The following is a 16,479-nucleotide window of genomic DNA, read 5'->3' on the forward strand; positions in this document are numbered from 1 at the left end:
GCCGCTGCGAATGACACTATTGGGGACTCCGGCGCACAACTGCTCAAGCCCTTGCTTCCGACAGCCAGGTCTGTTCCCAGAAGCTAGGCCGCTGGGTCACAAGGTGACTCCTCACTGAGCCTCCACACGAGTTCCCACGGTGGCCGCCCTGCTTTACGTCCCACCAGCAGGGCACCGGCTTCCCATTTCTCCACCTCCAGCCAACATTTGTTTCTTGTGTTTTGACGACCACCCATCTTGTGGGGGGTGCGGTGCTGTCTCACCGTGGCTCCGAGGACGGCTGTGGTCACACTTGTGCATCTCAGATCACCCTGGCTGCTGGGTGCCAGGACTCAGGGGCCCCTGGACAGGAGGGGGCAGTGGCAGGACCACAGAGACAGGCAACGGAGGGGCTGCTCGGGAGCATGGCGGCATGGGGAGAAGCGGCCGGATTCTACACAGTCTGCAGGAAGAATCAATGAATTGATTGACGCTCTCTGTGCCTGTCGGAGAGAAAAGTCAGGAACTGCTCCAAGGACCCCGGCTGAGCAGCACCAGGCTGGCGCCGCCACTCGCCGGGTCAGAAACGACAACCGGCCGGGCGTGTTAATCGTGATGTGAAGTCCTCGCCCGCTGCAGACCTGACTGCCGCTGCTCGCTGGGGTCAAAACCGAGTGCACCCACACGGTGAGAACATTCGTGGCCCGTATTCCTGCGAGCGGCCCCCCACCCCCGAGAAGTGAAATATCTCTTTGACTCTTACGATGTTGTGTGAATTTTATTTCTTGAACATCTGCTTATTCTGTTCTCAGCCACCGTGACGCCGGCTGAGGGTGGCGCTGGTGGGACAGGCAGTGGGGTCCGGGGAGCGGCCCGTCAGAAGGATCGCCTGCGGACCACGGAGGAACCGAGGTCCTGGTACTCCTTGCTGGTGACCCACATGTCCTTGAAGGTGGAGAGGGAACACAGCATGGAGCCGCCCACCCAGGCGCCGTATTTGGAAAAGGGGCAGGTGGACACCTGGATGGGGTTGAGGAAGAGAAGAAAGGGGGCATGGGGGAGGGGAGGGGAGCGAGGGGGCGGGGGCAGAGGGCAGAGAGCCGGAGACACCAGAATCAAAACACTCCTCCAAACCGGGGTCACAAAGTCCGAGCCCCGACCCAACCTCTCTCCCCCCAAAATGCAGCCCCTTCCACCTTCAAAGGCGGTGACGGGCCACTGCCCACCCTGCCGCCTCCTTGGTTCACGCCAAAACACATGGCACGTTTATACCCATATAATGTCTAGGCGTAAGCCTTGTGTATTTTAAGGAAACATTTTAAAATGCAGATAAGCAAAAAATGAAATTCCCAAGCACTCCAAGGCGGAGAGGCCTCCCTCTGCGCCCGGCATCACTGTGTAGCCCCTCAGCCTGGCTCTTTGTCCCCCAAGCTCTCACGCCCACCCACTGACCCAACCCAGGCCAACCAGTGTGGCGGTCCTCCCGGCCCCGGCCCGGGCTGAGGTGGACAGCGCTCCGACCCAGGGCAGACCTCCGCAGGGCCGGGTGAGGGGCTGGGCGAGGGGCCATCTCCACCCCCACCGGGCCGCAGGATGCCCGCGGCTCTGGAAGGTTCAGTGCACCGGCTCCAGGTCAGAGTCATCGCTCATGTTCGCGGACTTGCCCGCGGGCCCTGGCTGTCGGCACAGACTTGCTGACGGTCCCAGCATGCGGGACAAGCATGAGGAGGGGAAGGGGCGGGAAGGAGGGCTGACACCGACCAGGACAGCCCGCGGTGGCGCACTGGTGGGACGGGGACGCGAGCCATCTGCTGGCTGCCCTGGGTGGCTGGGGGGACATACGTCCACGGTGATTGTAGGCGACACCAGCGCGGACAGTTCCCTCTGCATCCGGGACCTCAGGCCGAAGCAGCAGCCGGTGCCGCCAGACAACACGATGTTGTCGAAGAGGATCTTCCAGAGGGCGGGGTCGCAGGAACTGACGCAGCGGAAGGCGATCATGTGGGCGCCCAGGCTGTTCCTGCCTGTCCGGGTGGGTGGGCAGGAGTGGGCGGGGCCTGAGCAGTGGGGCCCCACGGTTTCCTGTCTGTCCCGCCCGGGCGCTGGGCCGACCCAACACCCATCTAAAATCTCTACGCCAGACACACTTTTCAAGCTCCCTCCCCGTCTGCGGTTTTGTGTTTCTGCTTTAATTGTCTTAAACTCATAACATTTTGTAAGTAGCCGGCGAATAAATAATGCACCAGGAGAGGCTGGCCGCCCAGCCTGGCCACACTTGATCCATAGCTAACACTCCCCCTGGGTTCCCGGGCTGTGAAAGGGGACAGTGTGAGAGTAGGGGAGGGTGATAGGCTACGACCCCCGTACGACCGCCAGCTAAGGGACAGGCACACAGTAGGTGCTTAGGAAGTGGCCGTGGACATCAGAGGAACTTCTGAAGTGGGGTGCTGACTGCTACTCTGTGCTACTCAAAGTAGCATCCGCCACAGCCACCCACCTCCTCTTCTCTGACACCGTGTCCCCCTGTGGGCGTCTGAGCCCGCCTCTGACCCTCCCCTCGGGCTCACCTATGAGGTTGGTCTGGAAAAGCACTTCGGGGCCGAAGAACCTCTCCTGGCCGAGCGTGACCTCCCGGCCGTCGGGCAGGAGGTATTTCTGTGTGGGGGGAGGCGCGGGGGCTTCCACTCTCTCCTTGTCAAAGTCCAAAGCCACGTAGCAGCATTTCTCTTTCAAGTGCCGGATGTACTCCCGGTCCCCTGGGGACGAGGAAGGGGGCCCGGTGGAAGCGGGAAGCGGCGTGAGACAGGCTCACGCACGTGTTTCCCCCCAGGGAGCGTCTCCCCGGAGACTCGGCTGCTCGTAGGGGGACATATGCAGCTGTTCCTACTTTCTCCCCTTGACCTGCAAGCCGAGCTGGGGCCCAGGTTTGTGGAGGAGAAGGTGGAACCGAGACATGTGCAAGGGGATGCAAACGTTTGAAAAACGTCCACGTTTGAGGGTCGTGGGTGAACCCACTCCCTATGTGTGTCTGGGGGGCTGGGACCCAATTCACTGCTGTCACCTACTGAAGTAGGTAGGTGTCCCAACCCCACCCACCAGCCACTCACAGCAGCCCCTCCTCTGCCCGGGGCCGAGCTGAGCCCCTGTCCTGGCAATGTCAGGAAGGGTGCGCTCTGACCCTTCTGGGTGACAGACGGCAGGTTTTAGGGCCAGCCGCGCCCTCTGACATTACAGTTTTAGATTTCATTTATCACGGCCTGTGAGTGTAGGTCAGCGGACACCGCTGCAGCGGCTCACCTGGGAGTCAAACTGAGGCTTCAGCCCCCGGACACCTGGCCTCCAGCTTGTCCACTCCCCCTAACCCGGTCCTGCCCAGGTCCTGCCCGGGTCCTCCCGGTTCCCACCCGCCACCCTCGCTGGTTCCCTCTCGACTCTTTCCCTCCAACAGCTAAGGCTCGGCCATGCCCTTCTCTGCTCTTGGCCCCTGGGACGCACACATCCCTGGCGTTTCCCCTTCCTCGCCTGCTTCGGGTTTTGATGAGAAAAGTCGACATTCGAATCCCACCTCTGCCGTGTACCAAGCGCCTGGTGTTACATAAGCTCAGTCTCCACTTAAAAAACCTTCCTTTTCCTCATCCGCAAGGATGGGATTCACTCGTAGAACCGTTGCAAGGACGGAAGGCGGCCACGCCCGTACGGACCCTGTCAGACACCCGCTCTGTCCCAGCCGGGCCCTCCGCTCGCCAGTGCTGCTGTTCCGAGGGCCCCATGCTTCGCTTGGCGTGGACGCAGGCCTCAGGCCTGAGAAGCCCAGACAGTGCGACACCAGGTGGGAGGCTTGTGTGGGGGGCAGCGTCCAATCCAGGGGCCAGGTGAGCTGGGGGACAGGGACTCCCGCACCTGACGTCCTTGGTTCACACCCCAGCAGCTGTCACTACTGTGCTGGTCAAGGGATGTGCAAGTCACCCAAACGTCCTAAGCCTCTTTCTCCTGCGGTGGAGATCCTTGACCTTCATCACGGTGTCATGGCGCAAAGCAACGAAAAGATGTCTGGGAAGTGTTTAGCGAGCCCAGTACCCGGTACAGGACACGCGCTCTGCAGCTGATCGTCAACGTCATTGTTTCAGCACCACCACCGTCACTATCGTCACCATCACCACTGTCATTACCACCACCACCACCATGATCACCATCACCGTCGTCGTCACCCTCACCGCCGTCATCCACAACTGGGCGTCCGTACACACCGATGGGTCATTGTTGGAACTTGGATGATGGTCAAGAAGCCTCAGCTGCACGCTGAGGGCTGTAGGTCGAACAGCCACAACACTGTGACCCAGGGACTGGCTTCTCCGGCCAGCACGGCACTTCCTACCTGTGCCTATCAGCGAGCTCCCCTGGGCCGACAGCAGCTGCATCAGGTACAGGGTTATGTCTTGGCCGGCTACGTCCATCTTCATGGTCGACTGGTGAAGAGGACAGCCTTCGGTGATGGGCACGAAGTGCGTCATCCCTTCTCCGGACTCGATGGTGGTTCCTGCACAAGAGAGCGCCCTGGCATCGCACACACAGGACAGGGCCGCCCTCACCAACTGGCGAGACGGTGGGGGCGGCGCAGCTGGATGGGGACACCTCATGTCCGGGGGGGCACGCCGTCTTCCCTGCAGCCAGTACGCTGGGTGGGGGGGCCTCTGGTCAGACGCGGGCTGACCACTCTGGACAGCAGTCCGCAGATGCTCCTGCTGACCCAGACACGCAGGCACAGCGGCAGCTGCCGAAGAGGAAAACTGCACTCCCCGGCGGGCCCCGGAGTGGCAGGCGTCCGAATGCCGTGGGGCAGGCATGAGTCTCAGTGAGCCGGGGCACTGGTGTGCGCTGTGCAAGTCAGAGAGGGTGTGGCGTGGTGACAGGGACATGTGGCCTCATTTTGTGTGAAACGGCTCCTTCTGGGGCCGCCCACAAGGGCCTGGGTCGTTGGCTTTCACCCTCTGAGCCTGGTAATCAAAAACTTCAAGTTTAAAGGCAGCAGAATGAGTCAAGATGAGCACAACTAACCATGATGCGGAAAGGGGCAGCCCCCCTTTCTACCAGAAGCACCTAAAAAAAGAGGGCACAGTACAGGGTACAAGTTTCAAAACACTGGACGTCGGGTGACGAGGGACAATGGTCCCTGAGAGGCCGGACACTACCTGCTGAACAAGGACAGACCGTCACCCCCGACACCCGCAGACACTAAACTCCTAAGCACAAGCTTAGCAAATTGAGACAGTGCATCGGAGGTCAGTATGACAGAGGTCAGTCCGACAGTGCAGGCGGTTCACCACACGGAAGAACTAAGGGAAACTCCGTGTCGTTGCAGCTGCAGGTGCAGGAAATGCAGCTGACGAAAGCCAACGTCCATCCATTCATCAGAATCCCTCGCTGTCATCCCGGAGAACCTGCTCACCTTGACAAAGCCAGTCCATGAAAACCCTGCAGCTGACTCTGAACCCACCGGTGAGACACGACCTCCTCTGCGATCAGGCACAAGACACGTCTCGTGCTGCAGGTTCTCGCCGGAGCCGCCAGGCGGGAACGAGCCGCGAGGAGCGCCCCGTTTGGGGATGAAGAATAGACACCGTGGTCACCAAAGTAGAAAATTCTGGTAAATCTACAAGAAGAGCTGCCAGCACCACACACGAGTCTAGTTAGGGTACCAGACAGTGTCAACACGCAAAAACCGGAAGCTGAGGGACAGATGCCGTTTGCACCGAGGACTCGCCCACTGTGTTCATCGGTTGGAGGAAGGCTGTGTCGCTAAGATGTCAGTCCTCCCCGAATTAATCTGCAGATTCAATGCAATTCCAGCCAAACCCCAAATAAGCTTTTGGGTTTGACATTGACAGACTAACTCTAAAACGGAAATGTAAAGAACTTGGCGTGGCCAACGCATTACCCACAAGAAGAGACTGAGGGCGTCTCACTAACATTGTCTCCTTTGGAGACTTAGGAAGCCACAGTGACCAAGAGCATGTGCACTGTCAGCCCACAGACAGATCGGTAGGACACGGGAGGAAGGACAGAAACATACCAGCACGCCACACACATGGACAAGCAACTTCCCGACAACCGTGCAGAGGCACAGTCTTTCCAACCAGGAACATGGGGACGACGGTCCATTTGCACAAAAAAGCTCCGCTCGCACCTCGCATGGAAGAAAAGTGTGTTGGAAATGGGCCCAGTGCTCAAGATGAAACCACGGATCGTAGAACTGTTGGAAGGAGACATGGCAGAAGGCCTCTGGTTCAGCGCAGATTTCTGAGACATGACACCAGATTGATGACCCACGGATAAGATGGACCATTAAAGTGGAAAACTCCTGCCGGCCAGAGACACGGCGGGAGGTGGAAAGTCAAGCTGCAGACTCGGAGCCGGTGGCTGCAAACACGTCTGACAGAAGATGCTCCCAGGACGCCAAGAGATCCCTCCACTCACACTCGGCTGCAGTAGACAGGTAAATAAACTCAGGAAGACGTGCTCCCAGTCACTGGTTGCTAGGGAAATACAAACCAAACCACATCATGATACGGCTGCACACCCGTCAGAGTGGCTAAAATTCAAAGACGGACCATTCCAAGTGCTGACGAGGATGTGGAGGAACTGGAGCGCTCACACAAGGCCAGAGGAATGCCAGGCTTTGGCAACGAGCTTGGCAGGTTTTTCGGAAAGTTAAGCACACACCTGCCCCACAAACCAGCTGCCTCTCGCCTAGATATTCACCCAGACGAAATGCAGGCATCTGTCCATGCAAAGCCCTTCCACACAAATGTTCACCCGGCTTGATGTGTAACAGCCCGGAGCTAGAAACAACCTAAATGTCCATTCAGGGCTCAGTAGATCAGCAAAGTCTGGTGTGTCACACAGTGAAATACAACTCGGCAACAGTAGGAAACGAACTATTGATACAAACAACAATCTCCAAACAAGCGTGCCGAGGGGAAAGCCATATCAAATGCACACATTCCCAGTGACTGCGTTTACACGAAATTCCAGGAAATGCACACTCCTCTGTTGGGCCAGGCTGGTGACTGGGGGCAGGCTGGACAGGGGGCAGTGGTGGGGGGGCAGAGAAACATGCAGAGGGGACGGGTATGTTCCTTATCTTGGCTGCACTGAGGATGTCATGAGTGTGTCCCTGTGTCAAAGCTTAGCAAAGAGTGGACCTTAATCACAGACACAAGATTGTGTGTCTATCACACCTTGATGCAGGTGCTCCCAGGGGGACACAAGAGTCAAATGGGCGGGAACTGTGTGCCCAGGAGGGACGGAGAGGGGCGGAGGCTGGGAAAGGGCTGGCAGTGCGGGTGCGGTGGGCGGTTCTTTGCTTTCACAGGTGCGGGGAGGGGGTGGGCAGCCGAAGCGAGAGGGCAGGGCTTCCTCGGGACCACTCACCCCAGGTCAGGCCGGAGGCGTAGAGAGAAAGGACCCCTTGGTTGGCCAGATACAGGGCAGGCACGTTGAAGGTCTCGAACAGGATCTGTGGGGCAGCATTGGGGGGGCTCGCAGCCAGGCCAGCGGGCAGGAGGCACCGGCCCCCTCCCTCAGAGAGGTGCAGCAGCGGGGCTAGAGAGCCTGGACACATCAGCCCTGTGTCTGTGGGGGGCCGAGGCCCGGGGTGACCACTTGTTTCACAGCAACAGAGCCCCCAAGAGCTAATGGCCATGCGTCAAGTGCAGGCCAGACCCCTGGTCCCGGCACAGTGGGTCAAGACAGGGCTCCTGGGCGCTGCCCATACACAGGGCCGGAGGGGGCAACAGGAGAGACACGACCTTGCTCTTTCTGCCCTTGGCGACTGCCCTCAGGCATGTGACATTGGGCCCCCACCGCTTTGTCCCCACGAGAGACTGGGGACAGGAAGGTGAGGGAGCAGGTGGCCAAGGAGGGGTGTGGACACAGACTGCGGGACGTGGTAGGGCCCCGGCTGGGGGACGAGTGAGTCTCCTGAGGGACAGGCGCACCGTGGCCTAGGAGGTTAAAGGTTCTGTGGCTGGCAGGACCCAACACGGTCCCCAGGAGAGGTGACAGCTGACTTTGCAGGGTGCAGCTCCAAACCAGAGGTGGCTGCCAGGCGGGGCCACGGAGGCTGCAGCCGGGGGCGGTGGGGATGTGCTGTGACTGGCTGGGAGGCCAGCGCCCAGTCTGCGTGACGGTTCATGTCACGTGTCCTCGTGGCTGGGCTGTGGGGGTAGGCACCGGACACTCGGACCATCATTTTCTAGGTGAGTCCTTGAGGAGGTTTGTGGGTGAGGGTCCCATTTGCGTGGACACTCAGTATAGCAGATAAGCCCCCCACAACTGCGTGGGTGGTCCTCGTCCAGTCAGCTGAGGGTCTGAGTAGAACAAAAGGTCCGACCCTCCCCAGATGAGAGGGAGTTCCTTCTGCCCTGTGAACTGGGATGCTGCCTTCTCCTGCCTCCGGATCGGGCCGGGCCCCTCAGCTTTCTGGGGCCTCCGGCCAGCTGCCTCGCTGGCATCTCCAGGACCATGGGAGCCGGTTCCTTTAGAGTGAGCTGTCCCCACGTGTATGTCACCTCCTGCTGTTTCTCCGGAGTACCCCCCACTGAGACGGTTCAGGGGCAGCACATCCCCTCGGCGGGGAGGACATCCTGCCTCTCTCAGGGGCCCCAACAGGCCCTGGGTGGTCCCCAAGCAGGGACCTGCTGTTTCCAGGCTGTGGGCCTCAGGCCAGGTCCCGTAGAGCCCAGCTGCAGGCCACCTCCCTGACCAGCAGGCACTCGGGGCTCTGCTTTAACAAGGTGGCAGCTGACACCTGGCTGCGGTTCGCAGCGTCTCATCTCGGCCACCCACGTGTGCACACGGCCTCCCACGTGTGCGCATGCCCTCCCACGTGTGCACACGGCGCCGTGGGCCACTGGGGCTGCCCGCAGGGCTGCCGCTCACCGAGGGACACACCAGTGGGCTCCAGGCCTCGGGACCAGGCGGCAGGCACTGTGTCCTCATTAGGAGAAGCCTAAGGCCGTGGCTCCCGCCTCCCACCCACCCATCGGCCTCACGTCTCCACCGCTGCACCCTCACGGGCTCGACCCTCCGGTTCAATCCCATTCAATCTGATCAGCTCCTTCCTCCAGGGCGGCCCAGGGTTGGGCTCCGGGAAGGAGGGGCTCCGGGGCTCCTCAGTCAGGGCCGGAGGTCCAGACAGACAGGACCCCGCATCGCAGGGCTGGGAGCCAGACCACGTGGGCCCGGAGGGTCTGCAGCCCCTCACCCTGTGACCCTGGCCAAATGACTCCCGCCCCCGAACCCTCAAGGTCTCCGTCGGGACAAAGGGGCCACTGCTCGCCCTGCCCCAGAGGGCAGCACAGGGACGTCAACAACTGGCGGCAGCCCTCAGCCCCGCCCACCACCTGGCCACTTACCTCTGACACTTTCTCTTTGACGGACGGGGCAACGGAGGGCGGTTCAGTGAGCAGCAGAGGGTGCTGCTCCGGGGCCGTGCACAGCACCCGGTAGAAGGTGTGATGCCAGATCTGGGGGCGGGGGACGTGGGGAGACATGGGGAGACACGGTGAGGTGCGGGGAGACCGGTGTGGTGCCGTGCGGTGCGCCCAGGTGCTCAGCATACCGACAAGCGGCAGGCGGTCTACACTGCGAGCAGCTTCTTTGGGGCTGACGCCACCTGACTCAGCCTGGGGAGTGGGCCCCCTGAGAGCGTGGGGGTGCACATCCAGCCAAGGTCCCGACCCCTCCGCCCGCCAGGTGCTGGGGAAGTGGCTGAACCTCCGAGGGCCCGGTTCCTCTGCCGTAAAGCGGACCGTGTCCCCCGCTTCACAGATGAAGAGGACCGGGGAACGGGACCCGAGTATGCGCTCCCTGGGGCCACAGGGCCAAGTCCCACAGACGGTGGCTGAAACCACGGATGTTACTGTTCCCTGACCTGGAGGCTGGAAGCCCAAGATCTAGGTGGTGGCAGGGACGGGGAGCTAGGCCACTGCAGGAGCCCTGGGTGCTGGCGGGATGTCCCTCCCTGGGTGCCGAGGCGGCAGGGGCCCTGCGACCAGGCCCCACCCGAGCAGAGCGGCAGCCCACCTTCTCCATGTGGTCCCAGTTGGTGATGCTGGCCCGGCAGATGGGGCGCAGCAGGTTGAGCTCCCCCAGTCGGCTCTGCGCCTCGCTCCCCAGGAACCAGTCCTTCTCCTCCAGGCCGACCAGCAGACCCTGGAAAACGCAGTGGGACGGGTCTCGAGGGCAGGCCACCTACACACAGCCTGTGTGTGAGTCCCCTGGGCTCTGACCGGGGCTGAGACCTGCTGTCAGGGACGGCTCTGGTCCTAGTGCTGGCCTCTGTGTCCCTCTCTGGCCGGACAAATGCCCTGAGAGTTCTCAGCAAATGCCCCGTGAGGGTCAAGTGCTCCCGAGGGACCACTGCTGGGATGCCCATGCCTCCCACAGTGTCATGAGGACACGGGCGTGACCACAGAGCAGGCAGGGATGGAGGGACAGTGTGAGGGAGGCACCAGCTTCCACATTTGCTCTGGGATGTCGGCAGGGAGAGGGTCAGCAATGTGATTTAATTTCTGCCGTTTTCAGGAAGAGGAACCTGGCTACTCTCGGACCGAACTGTGTGTTCCGTCACTCAGAGGGGCCCTGCTGGTGGCCCCCTGGCTAATTTGGGTCCACCTACACGCAGATACCAAGGCAGGATGCGGGAGTGAGAGAGCGTGGAGGGTGCCGGCCACCCAGGACAGACCTCTGGCCGCTGTCCCACTCTGGGCTGGGGCGCTGCAGAGAGGGCTGGGCAGGGGGCCTGGGGCGCTCTGCCCTGCTCAGTGGGTGGCCTCGGTGGCGAGACACCAAGCTGCTCCAGTGCCCTGGGCCCAGGGGCCGGGCTGCAGGGTGCAGGGAGGGGACAGCGCCACTCTGCGGCAGGGGTTTCAGAGACAGGCCCGCTCTGGAGGCCGCCATGGCGGGTCCCACGGAGCTTTCGCATCTCAGGGACCCGCTGTTTAGGTGGAGAGCTGTGGACGTGGGACGAGGCACCCCGACAGCGAGCCCCGGAAGCTGCTGGTTTTCTGGGAGCCTCGGCCCTGGTGCCAGTCACATGGGACAGTGACACCCACAGTGCTCCTTGGGCAGTGCCACTGGGGGGATCAGGATTAGGTGGAGTCACCCACCCCCCCATTCTCACACGTCAGTCAAAAGGCAGGACAGAATGCCCCACAGACAGAGCCCTGCCCAGTCCCCCGCTGTCCCCACCGTCCTCCCGTCTTGGGGGCTTCCTGTCAGCTGCCACAGGGCAGTAGTGGCCCCCGAGCGTCTTAAAAGTACAGCTGCTGCTCAGCATCCACACCACTCTCGTAAGGGAGGAAGGCAACCCCGGCTGGCGTGGCTCAGTGGATTGAACTCCAGCCTGCAAACCAAAGGGTTGCTGGTTCAATTCCCAGTCAGGGCACATGCCTGAGTTGTGGGCCAGGTCTCCAGTAAGGGGCGTGCAAGAGGCAACCACACATTGATGTTTCTCTCCCTCTTTCTCCCTCCCTTTCCCCCTCTCTGAAATTAAAATCTTTTTTTTTTTAAAAAAAAAAAAAGGAAGAAAGGCAAAAAGCACCCAGACGGGTGGTGTGGTTCCTTCTGCCCAACTGTCGGCTTCTCCAACTCACATCACCGGCCAGCCCTGTCCAAGCCTGTGGTCCTCGCAGACCGGCCCGGCACTGAGCAGCCAGCTTAGAGACACGAGCCCTTGTCCCCCAGCCTGCTGAGGCAGAGACCTGGGGGGGGGCCAATCCTCTGGGTTCACTGACCCAGCTCCCACCATGCCACTGCGGCTGCCCCAGGCCCCCCACCTGCTCTGAGTGTTTGCCTGGGCCAGCCCGTGGGAGGGGACAGGGCTGTCAGCCTGGTGGCCACCCCCAGGCCAAGCCCCGCCCCGGGGAGGAGCCCCCATCACTCACGTCGTGCCGCAGTTTCCCCAGGATGGTCGGGAACACGGCCAGGGGCGTTTCCATCCCCGAGTAGCCCACCTTGCTGAAGCCGGAGCCATAGTCGCAGATGAGGGGCACGTTCATGGTGCCAGGTGTGCCCAGGGCGGGGCTGGGGGGGTGATTTGTGCGGTTCGCAAGGCGCTCACCCCAGGCCGGATTCTGCCAGGTGTAGCCTCAGGCCCGGAGCTCACAGGACGCACGGTGTCCCCCACATGGCCTTGCAGGGGGCTTCCCACACCCAGGGCTGGCCCTCCGGGGGGGCGAGCCCCCGTCTGTGTGCTGTGGCAGCTTGCTGGGAAGGGTGGGCTTTCGGCGACCCTGACACGGGGCAGCCCTGGAGAAGAAGGGCCGTGGTGAGCGCCCCTAGCACTTTTTTCTCTTTTTTAATCCCCACCTGAGCATATGTTTATTGATGACAGAGACAGGGAGAGAGAGACATCGATCAGCTGCCTCATGTAGGTACCCCGACCAGGGATCGAACCCACAACCGTTCAGTTACAAGACGATGCTCCAGCCCATGGAGCCAGGCTGGCCATGATAGGAGAGATGTGTTCTAACAGCCGGAGGAAGGTGAGGAGCGGTGTCCAGAGAAAACACAACCCCGCTAACACACAAAGCAGCCCCGAGGTGCCTCCCCGCTCAACACCCGCTGCCCGGCCACAGCCCCTCTCACCGTGAGCGCCCACTCCGGGCGCAGCCCCTGTGAGTCTGACTCTCGGGGGAGTTTCTGGTTATTCAGCAGCTGTAGGTCTTGCTCAGTGACATTTTCTCTTCCTATTAAAACAACAAGAAGAAGATTCTGAAAGAGTTTAACGAAACTGCAAAAACATGCAGGCAGAGGTGGAGCTGCCGGAACAGAGAGCCACCTGAGAGTGGGGCCTGCCAGCCCCCCTCCCCGCAGGGAACGGACTGCTCCTTGCAACCCAGTCCCCGGGGCTCTGAGCCCCGCAGAGCGCCCGGCTGCCAACACACACCCACCTCTCCAGAAGCCACAGTCTCTCTGCCTCCTTGCCCCCGGGCCTGGGGGCTGGGCCAGCAGCCCGCACAACAATCCCACTGTGCTGTAACAGCGGTGACCTCGGGGGGGCAGTGCCAGCCTGACAGGACCCCGCCTGCCCCTCTCAGGAGTTGTGTCTGCCTCCCACAACTCCTGTACGGGCTCTGTGGCTTCGAGCGTGTGGCCCTCCGGGCACGAGCGCTGCCCAGGCCGGCGGAGATGCCAGGCCCAGGGGAAGGAGAGCTGGGTCTCTGCTCATCTGGGCGCGCTGGCCGGCCTGGCGCCTTCCTCACAGAGATACACCAGGGCAGGTGATTCGGCACGTGCATTTCAGGCGACTGTGGGGGACCTGTCTCCCCTGCCTGCCCCGAGGAAGAGCATTAAGACACAGGCTGTTTCTGGTCCCCAGAAGGTGTGCCTGTCCCCTTGCATTGCCCAGCCCCTGGGGGGAAACATCCTCTGTCTTCCTCTCTGCCTGTCTCATTTGCATTTTCCTGGTGACAGATGGTGCGGGGTGTGTCTTCATGCTCGTGGGTCGCTTTGTCCAAGTCGCTTTCTCATTGTTAAAAAGTCACTTGTCCGGCCCTGGCCTGCTAGCTCGGCCGTTCAGAACATCGTCCCAGTGCGCCACCATGGTGGCTTAATCTGCAGCCATGATGCATACAAGAATCAACCGGTGAAGGCATGAGTCAGTGTGACAGCGAATCGATGTCTATTCTCCCTTCCTCTCTCTCTCTCTCTAAAAATCAGTTTAAAAATTACAAAAAAAAAAAAAAAAAGATCATTTGTACATTCTCTTCCTGAGCACTCAAGCGAGCTCCCTCTGGTGGCCGCAAGCGTCGTTGCAAATACCCCAGACCCGCCTCAACACTCTGTCCCGGGGCATCTTTCCACGGGACCTTGCTCTTAGCTCTGTCCAAATGCTGATTCTTTCTCTTTAGCGGTTAGCGCTCCCGTCGTCCTGTTGGTGAGTCTTCCCAGAACCAAGACCAGTCTCTTGCTTTTTAAGATTTTCTTACCTTTTATGTATAGGTCAGCAATCAATCTCAATTTTTTTCTATGATGTGACCTAATTTTTCTCCTATGGGTATCCATGTGAACCCAAAGCCTGTATTTAATATTTTTTCACTAAAAATTTGCCATTTCAAAGCCCTCTTTCCCCCGAGACTTGCAAGGCTCCTTGTCACCTGGCCCCACCTCCAGTGAGTAGGCAGGGATGTCCCCTCCCTGTGAAGCCCCCTTCACGTTCTCTCCGAAACACCTCGTAGATGTCAGGGAATATCGCGTCACCCGCTTTTAACATTAAATTTCGTTCTCAGAGTTTCTTGGTTTGGGACGCTCTAGTAAGAGCTTTCCCCCAAAATCTTTATGTGCCCAGTTATTTTTTTGTGCTAGGGTAGGAATGGAACATTGACCTTGGATTCTACAAACTTGATAAATTCCCTTAATGTGTTCTACAGACGCCATTGTGCCAGAGGGTCCCCGAGGCCACCCTCAGGCTCAGTGACTTATGGGAGGACCTAGGGGACCAGCATGTTGCAGTACAAGGGACGAAGCAAGGTCGGACGAAGGAGTGGGCGTATGGGTGACCCCTCCCGGTGCAGGCCCGAGGGGAGGCTGTGGTCCCCTGACCACACGGCGCAGGCGGGCGCCCGGGGCAGCTCATCAGACACTCGACACCCAGGGCTTTTCTGGAGGCCGGTCACACACGCAGCTCCGTTACACATCCCAGTGACCCAGACGCAGAAGGAAGGCAGGTGTCGGCAGAGGCCGTGTCGTTTGGACAAAGCCACAGTTCTGGGGCAGCCACATGCAGCCGTCCCAGCAGCTGGGCACCCTGCTAAATCCGTCCGCAGAGGACATGCGGGGTCCTCCCCACAGACGGGCCCTTCTGGGGAGGCCAGGCTGCTGAGTTAGCTGTCTTGGCACATCAGTCTTGTGAGCTGACTAATGGACTTAATTTTTTTCCTAGTCTGTGCCTTTCTGTGAGTGTTCTCGCCTCTTGTCATCTCTGAGATTGCCATTCCAAATAAACAAGGCTCGAGGGAGGCCCCCTTGCCTCACCCTCTGTCCTACCAGGGGACTTCGAAGTCAGTGTCTCGCCACAGAAGACGATGCTAGCTGCGGGTGGTTTGGTGATATTTTATCAGATGCCAAGTGTTCTGTTTTAGTCCCACTTTGCTGAGTTTTCATCATGAACCAGTGTCTCAGTTTGTGCAACGTTTTTCTCTTTATGTGAGCAAATGGTTTTTCTGCTAAATTGTTTTTCATTCTCACCCAACGTCCACTGTCGTCAGAGGGAGACAGACATCGACCTGCTGCCTCCTGTACATGCCTTGGCCAGGGATCGAACCCACAGCCCAAGTGTGTGCCCTGACTGGGAATTGAACCTGCAACCTTTTGGTGCACAGGATGACACCCCACCAACTGAGCCGCCTGGCCAGGGCCCTTTGTCTTCTTTGTTCTGGTCGTGTGGCGAATTATGTTGACTGGTCTCTTGATGTTAAAGCAAGTTTGCGCACCCGGGGCAGCCCGGGATTTCTGGCGGCGCACTGGACTTTGGAAATACAGTGGGTTCAGCATGCTGATAGGACCTCTGAGGAGATCTGGTACCAGGTGTTGGAGAGTAACTCTGCTTTTTCATAATGCCCTTGCCAAGTCCTCTGCCGAGGGTTCTGCTGGCCTCCTAAAATGGGCTATGGGGTGTCCTGCCATGCCCTGAGAGACGAGAAGATGTCTGCAATTACATGGGCATTATTTCTTTAGAAACCTTGATGGAATCCACCAGTCAGTGCATCTGGGTCTGGTGTTTCTTAGGCAGAATATTTTTAAACAAAGAATTCAATTTCTCTAACTGATTGAGAGCTATTCAAAATTTCGGTTTCTTCTTCAGTCCATTTCGACCAAGTCTGTTTCTCAAATGAGGGTGGGTTCTCACTTCAGCGGAGTTACCAGAATTACTGGCAGGGGCTAGGACTGCCCCCACACCCCACCACAGCGCCCCTGGCCCCCTCGTCTCGGGCCCCCTGTCCTCTGCTCCTGTGCAGGGTGTGAAGACCGCGTCTCAGAGGCGCTGCCCAGGCTTTAGTTGTTTCGCCCCATCAGAGTTCAGTTCCCCTCTGCTTCCCTCCCCGTCTCGAGCTCCAGGAGAGGCGGGGCCGCTGTACCCACTCAGGGTCCCGCCTCCCTGCAGAGCTGCCCCGCAGAGGGTGGCGGGACTAGTGTGTGAGGTGCGCAGCCTGCCAGGCGCGGAGCTACAGGGTGGGCGTTGACATTTCTCCTGTAATACAACACGTGGCCAGGCAGCGGTTGAATTGTAGGTGCTGGTAGGGCGGGGCCTCTTGCTCCGCCCCACTCCCGCCCACTTCTGATTCCTGCCTCACCGATTGGCTGATCCTGACGCCCCGCAGCCCTCGGAGCAAGCTGCCAAGGCTAAAGTTCACGGGGCAGGAGTGCCTTCTGCCCACAGGGAGCTGGGGGTCTGAGGCGGCTCGCGCAAGGCTGCTGCCAGGATGGCGGAGCCGT

The 16,479-nt window shown here is 59.9% G+C and overlaps 2 protein-coding genes across 2 annotated transcripts; both read right to left on the reverse strand.

Moving 5' to 3' along the window:
* Window positions 1–855: 855 nt before the first annotated feature.
* On the reverse strand, window positions 856–3,749 carry LOC128627027 (actin, cytoskeletal 3-like). Its single transcript, XM_053662909.1, has 4 exons — window positions 3,635–3,749; window positions 2,547–2,735; window positions 1,822–2,003; window positions 856–999 (listed from the first exon to the last, which is right to left on the reverse strand). Exons 1-4 carry the CDS (start codon window positions 3,747–3,749, stop codon window positions 856–858), a joined length of 630 nt encoding a protein of 209 aa, XP_053518884.1.
* Window positions 3,750–4,094: 345 nt separating this feature from the next.
* Window positions 4,095–12,041, reverse strand: LOC119041862 (actin). The gene is made up of 6 exons (XM_053662910.1): window positions 11,928–12,041; window positions 10,066–10,194; window positions 9,396–9,506; window positions 7,411–7,495; window positions 4,355–4,516; window positions 4,095–4,285 (listed from the first exon to the last, which is right to left on the reverse strand). Exons 1-6 carry the CDS (start codon window positions 12,039–12,041, stop codon window positions 4,095–4,097), a joined length of 792 nt encoding a protein of 263 aa, XP_053518885.1.
* Between the last annotated feature and the right edge of the window lie 4,438 nt (window positions 12,042–16,479).

This window comes from Artibeus jamaicensis, unplaced genomic scaffold (genome assembly GCF_021234435.1).
Source record: "Artibeus jamaicensis isolate MK-2021 breed Jamaican fruit bat unplaced genomic scaffold, CSHL_Jam_final contig_3109, whole genome shotgun sequence".
Lineage (NCBI taxonomy): Eukaryota > Metazoa > Chordata > Mammalia > Chiroptera > Phyllostomidae > Artibeus > Artibeus jamaicensis.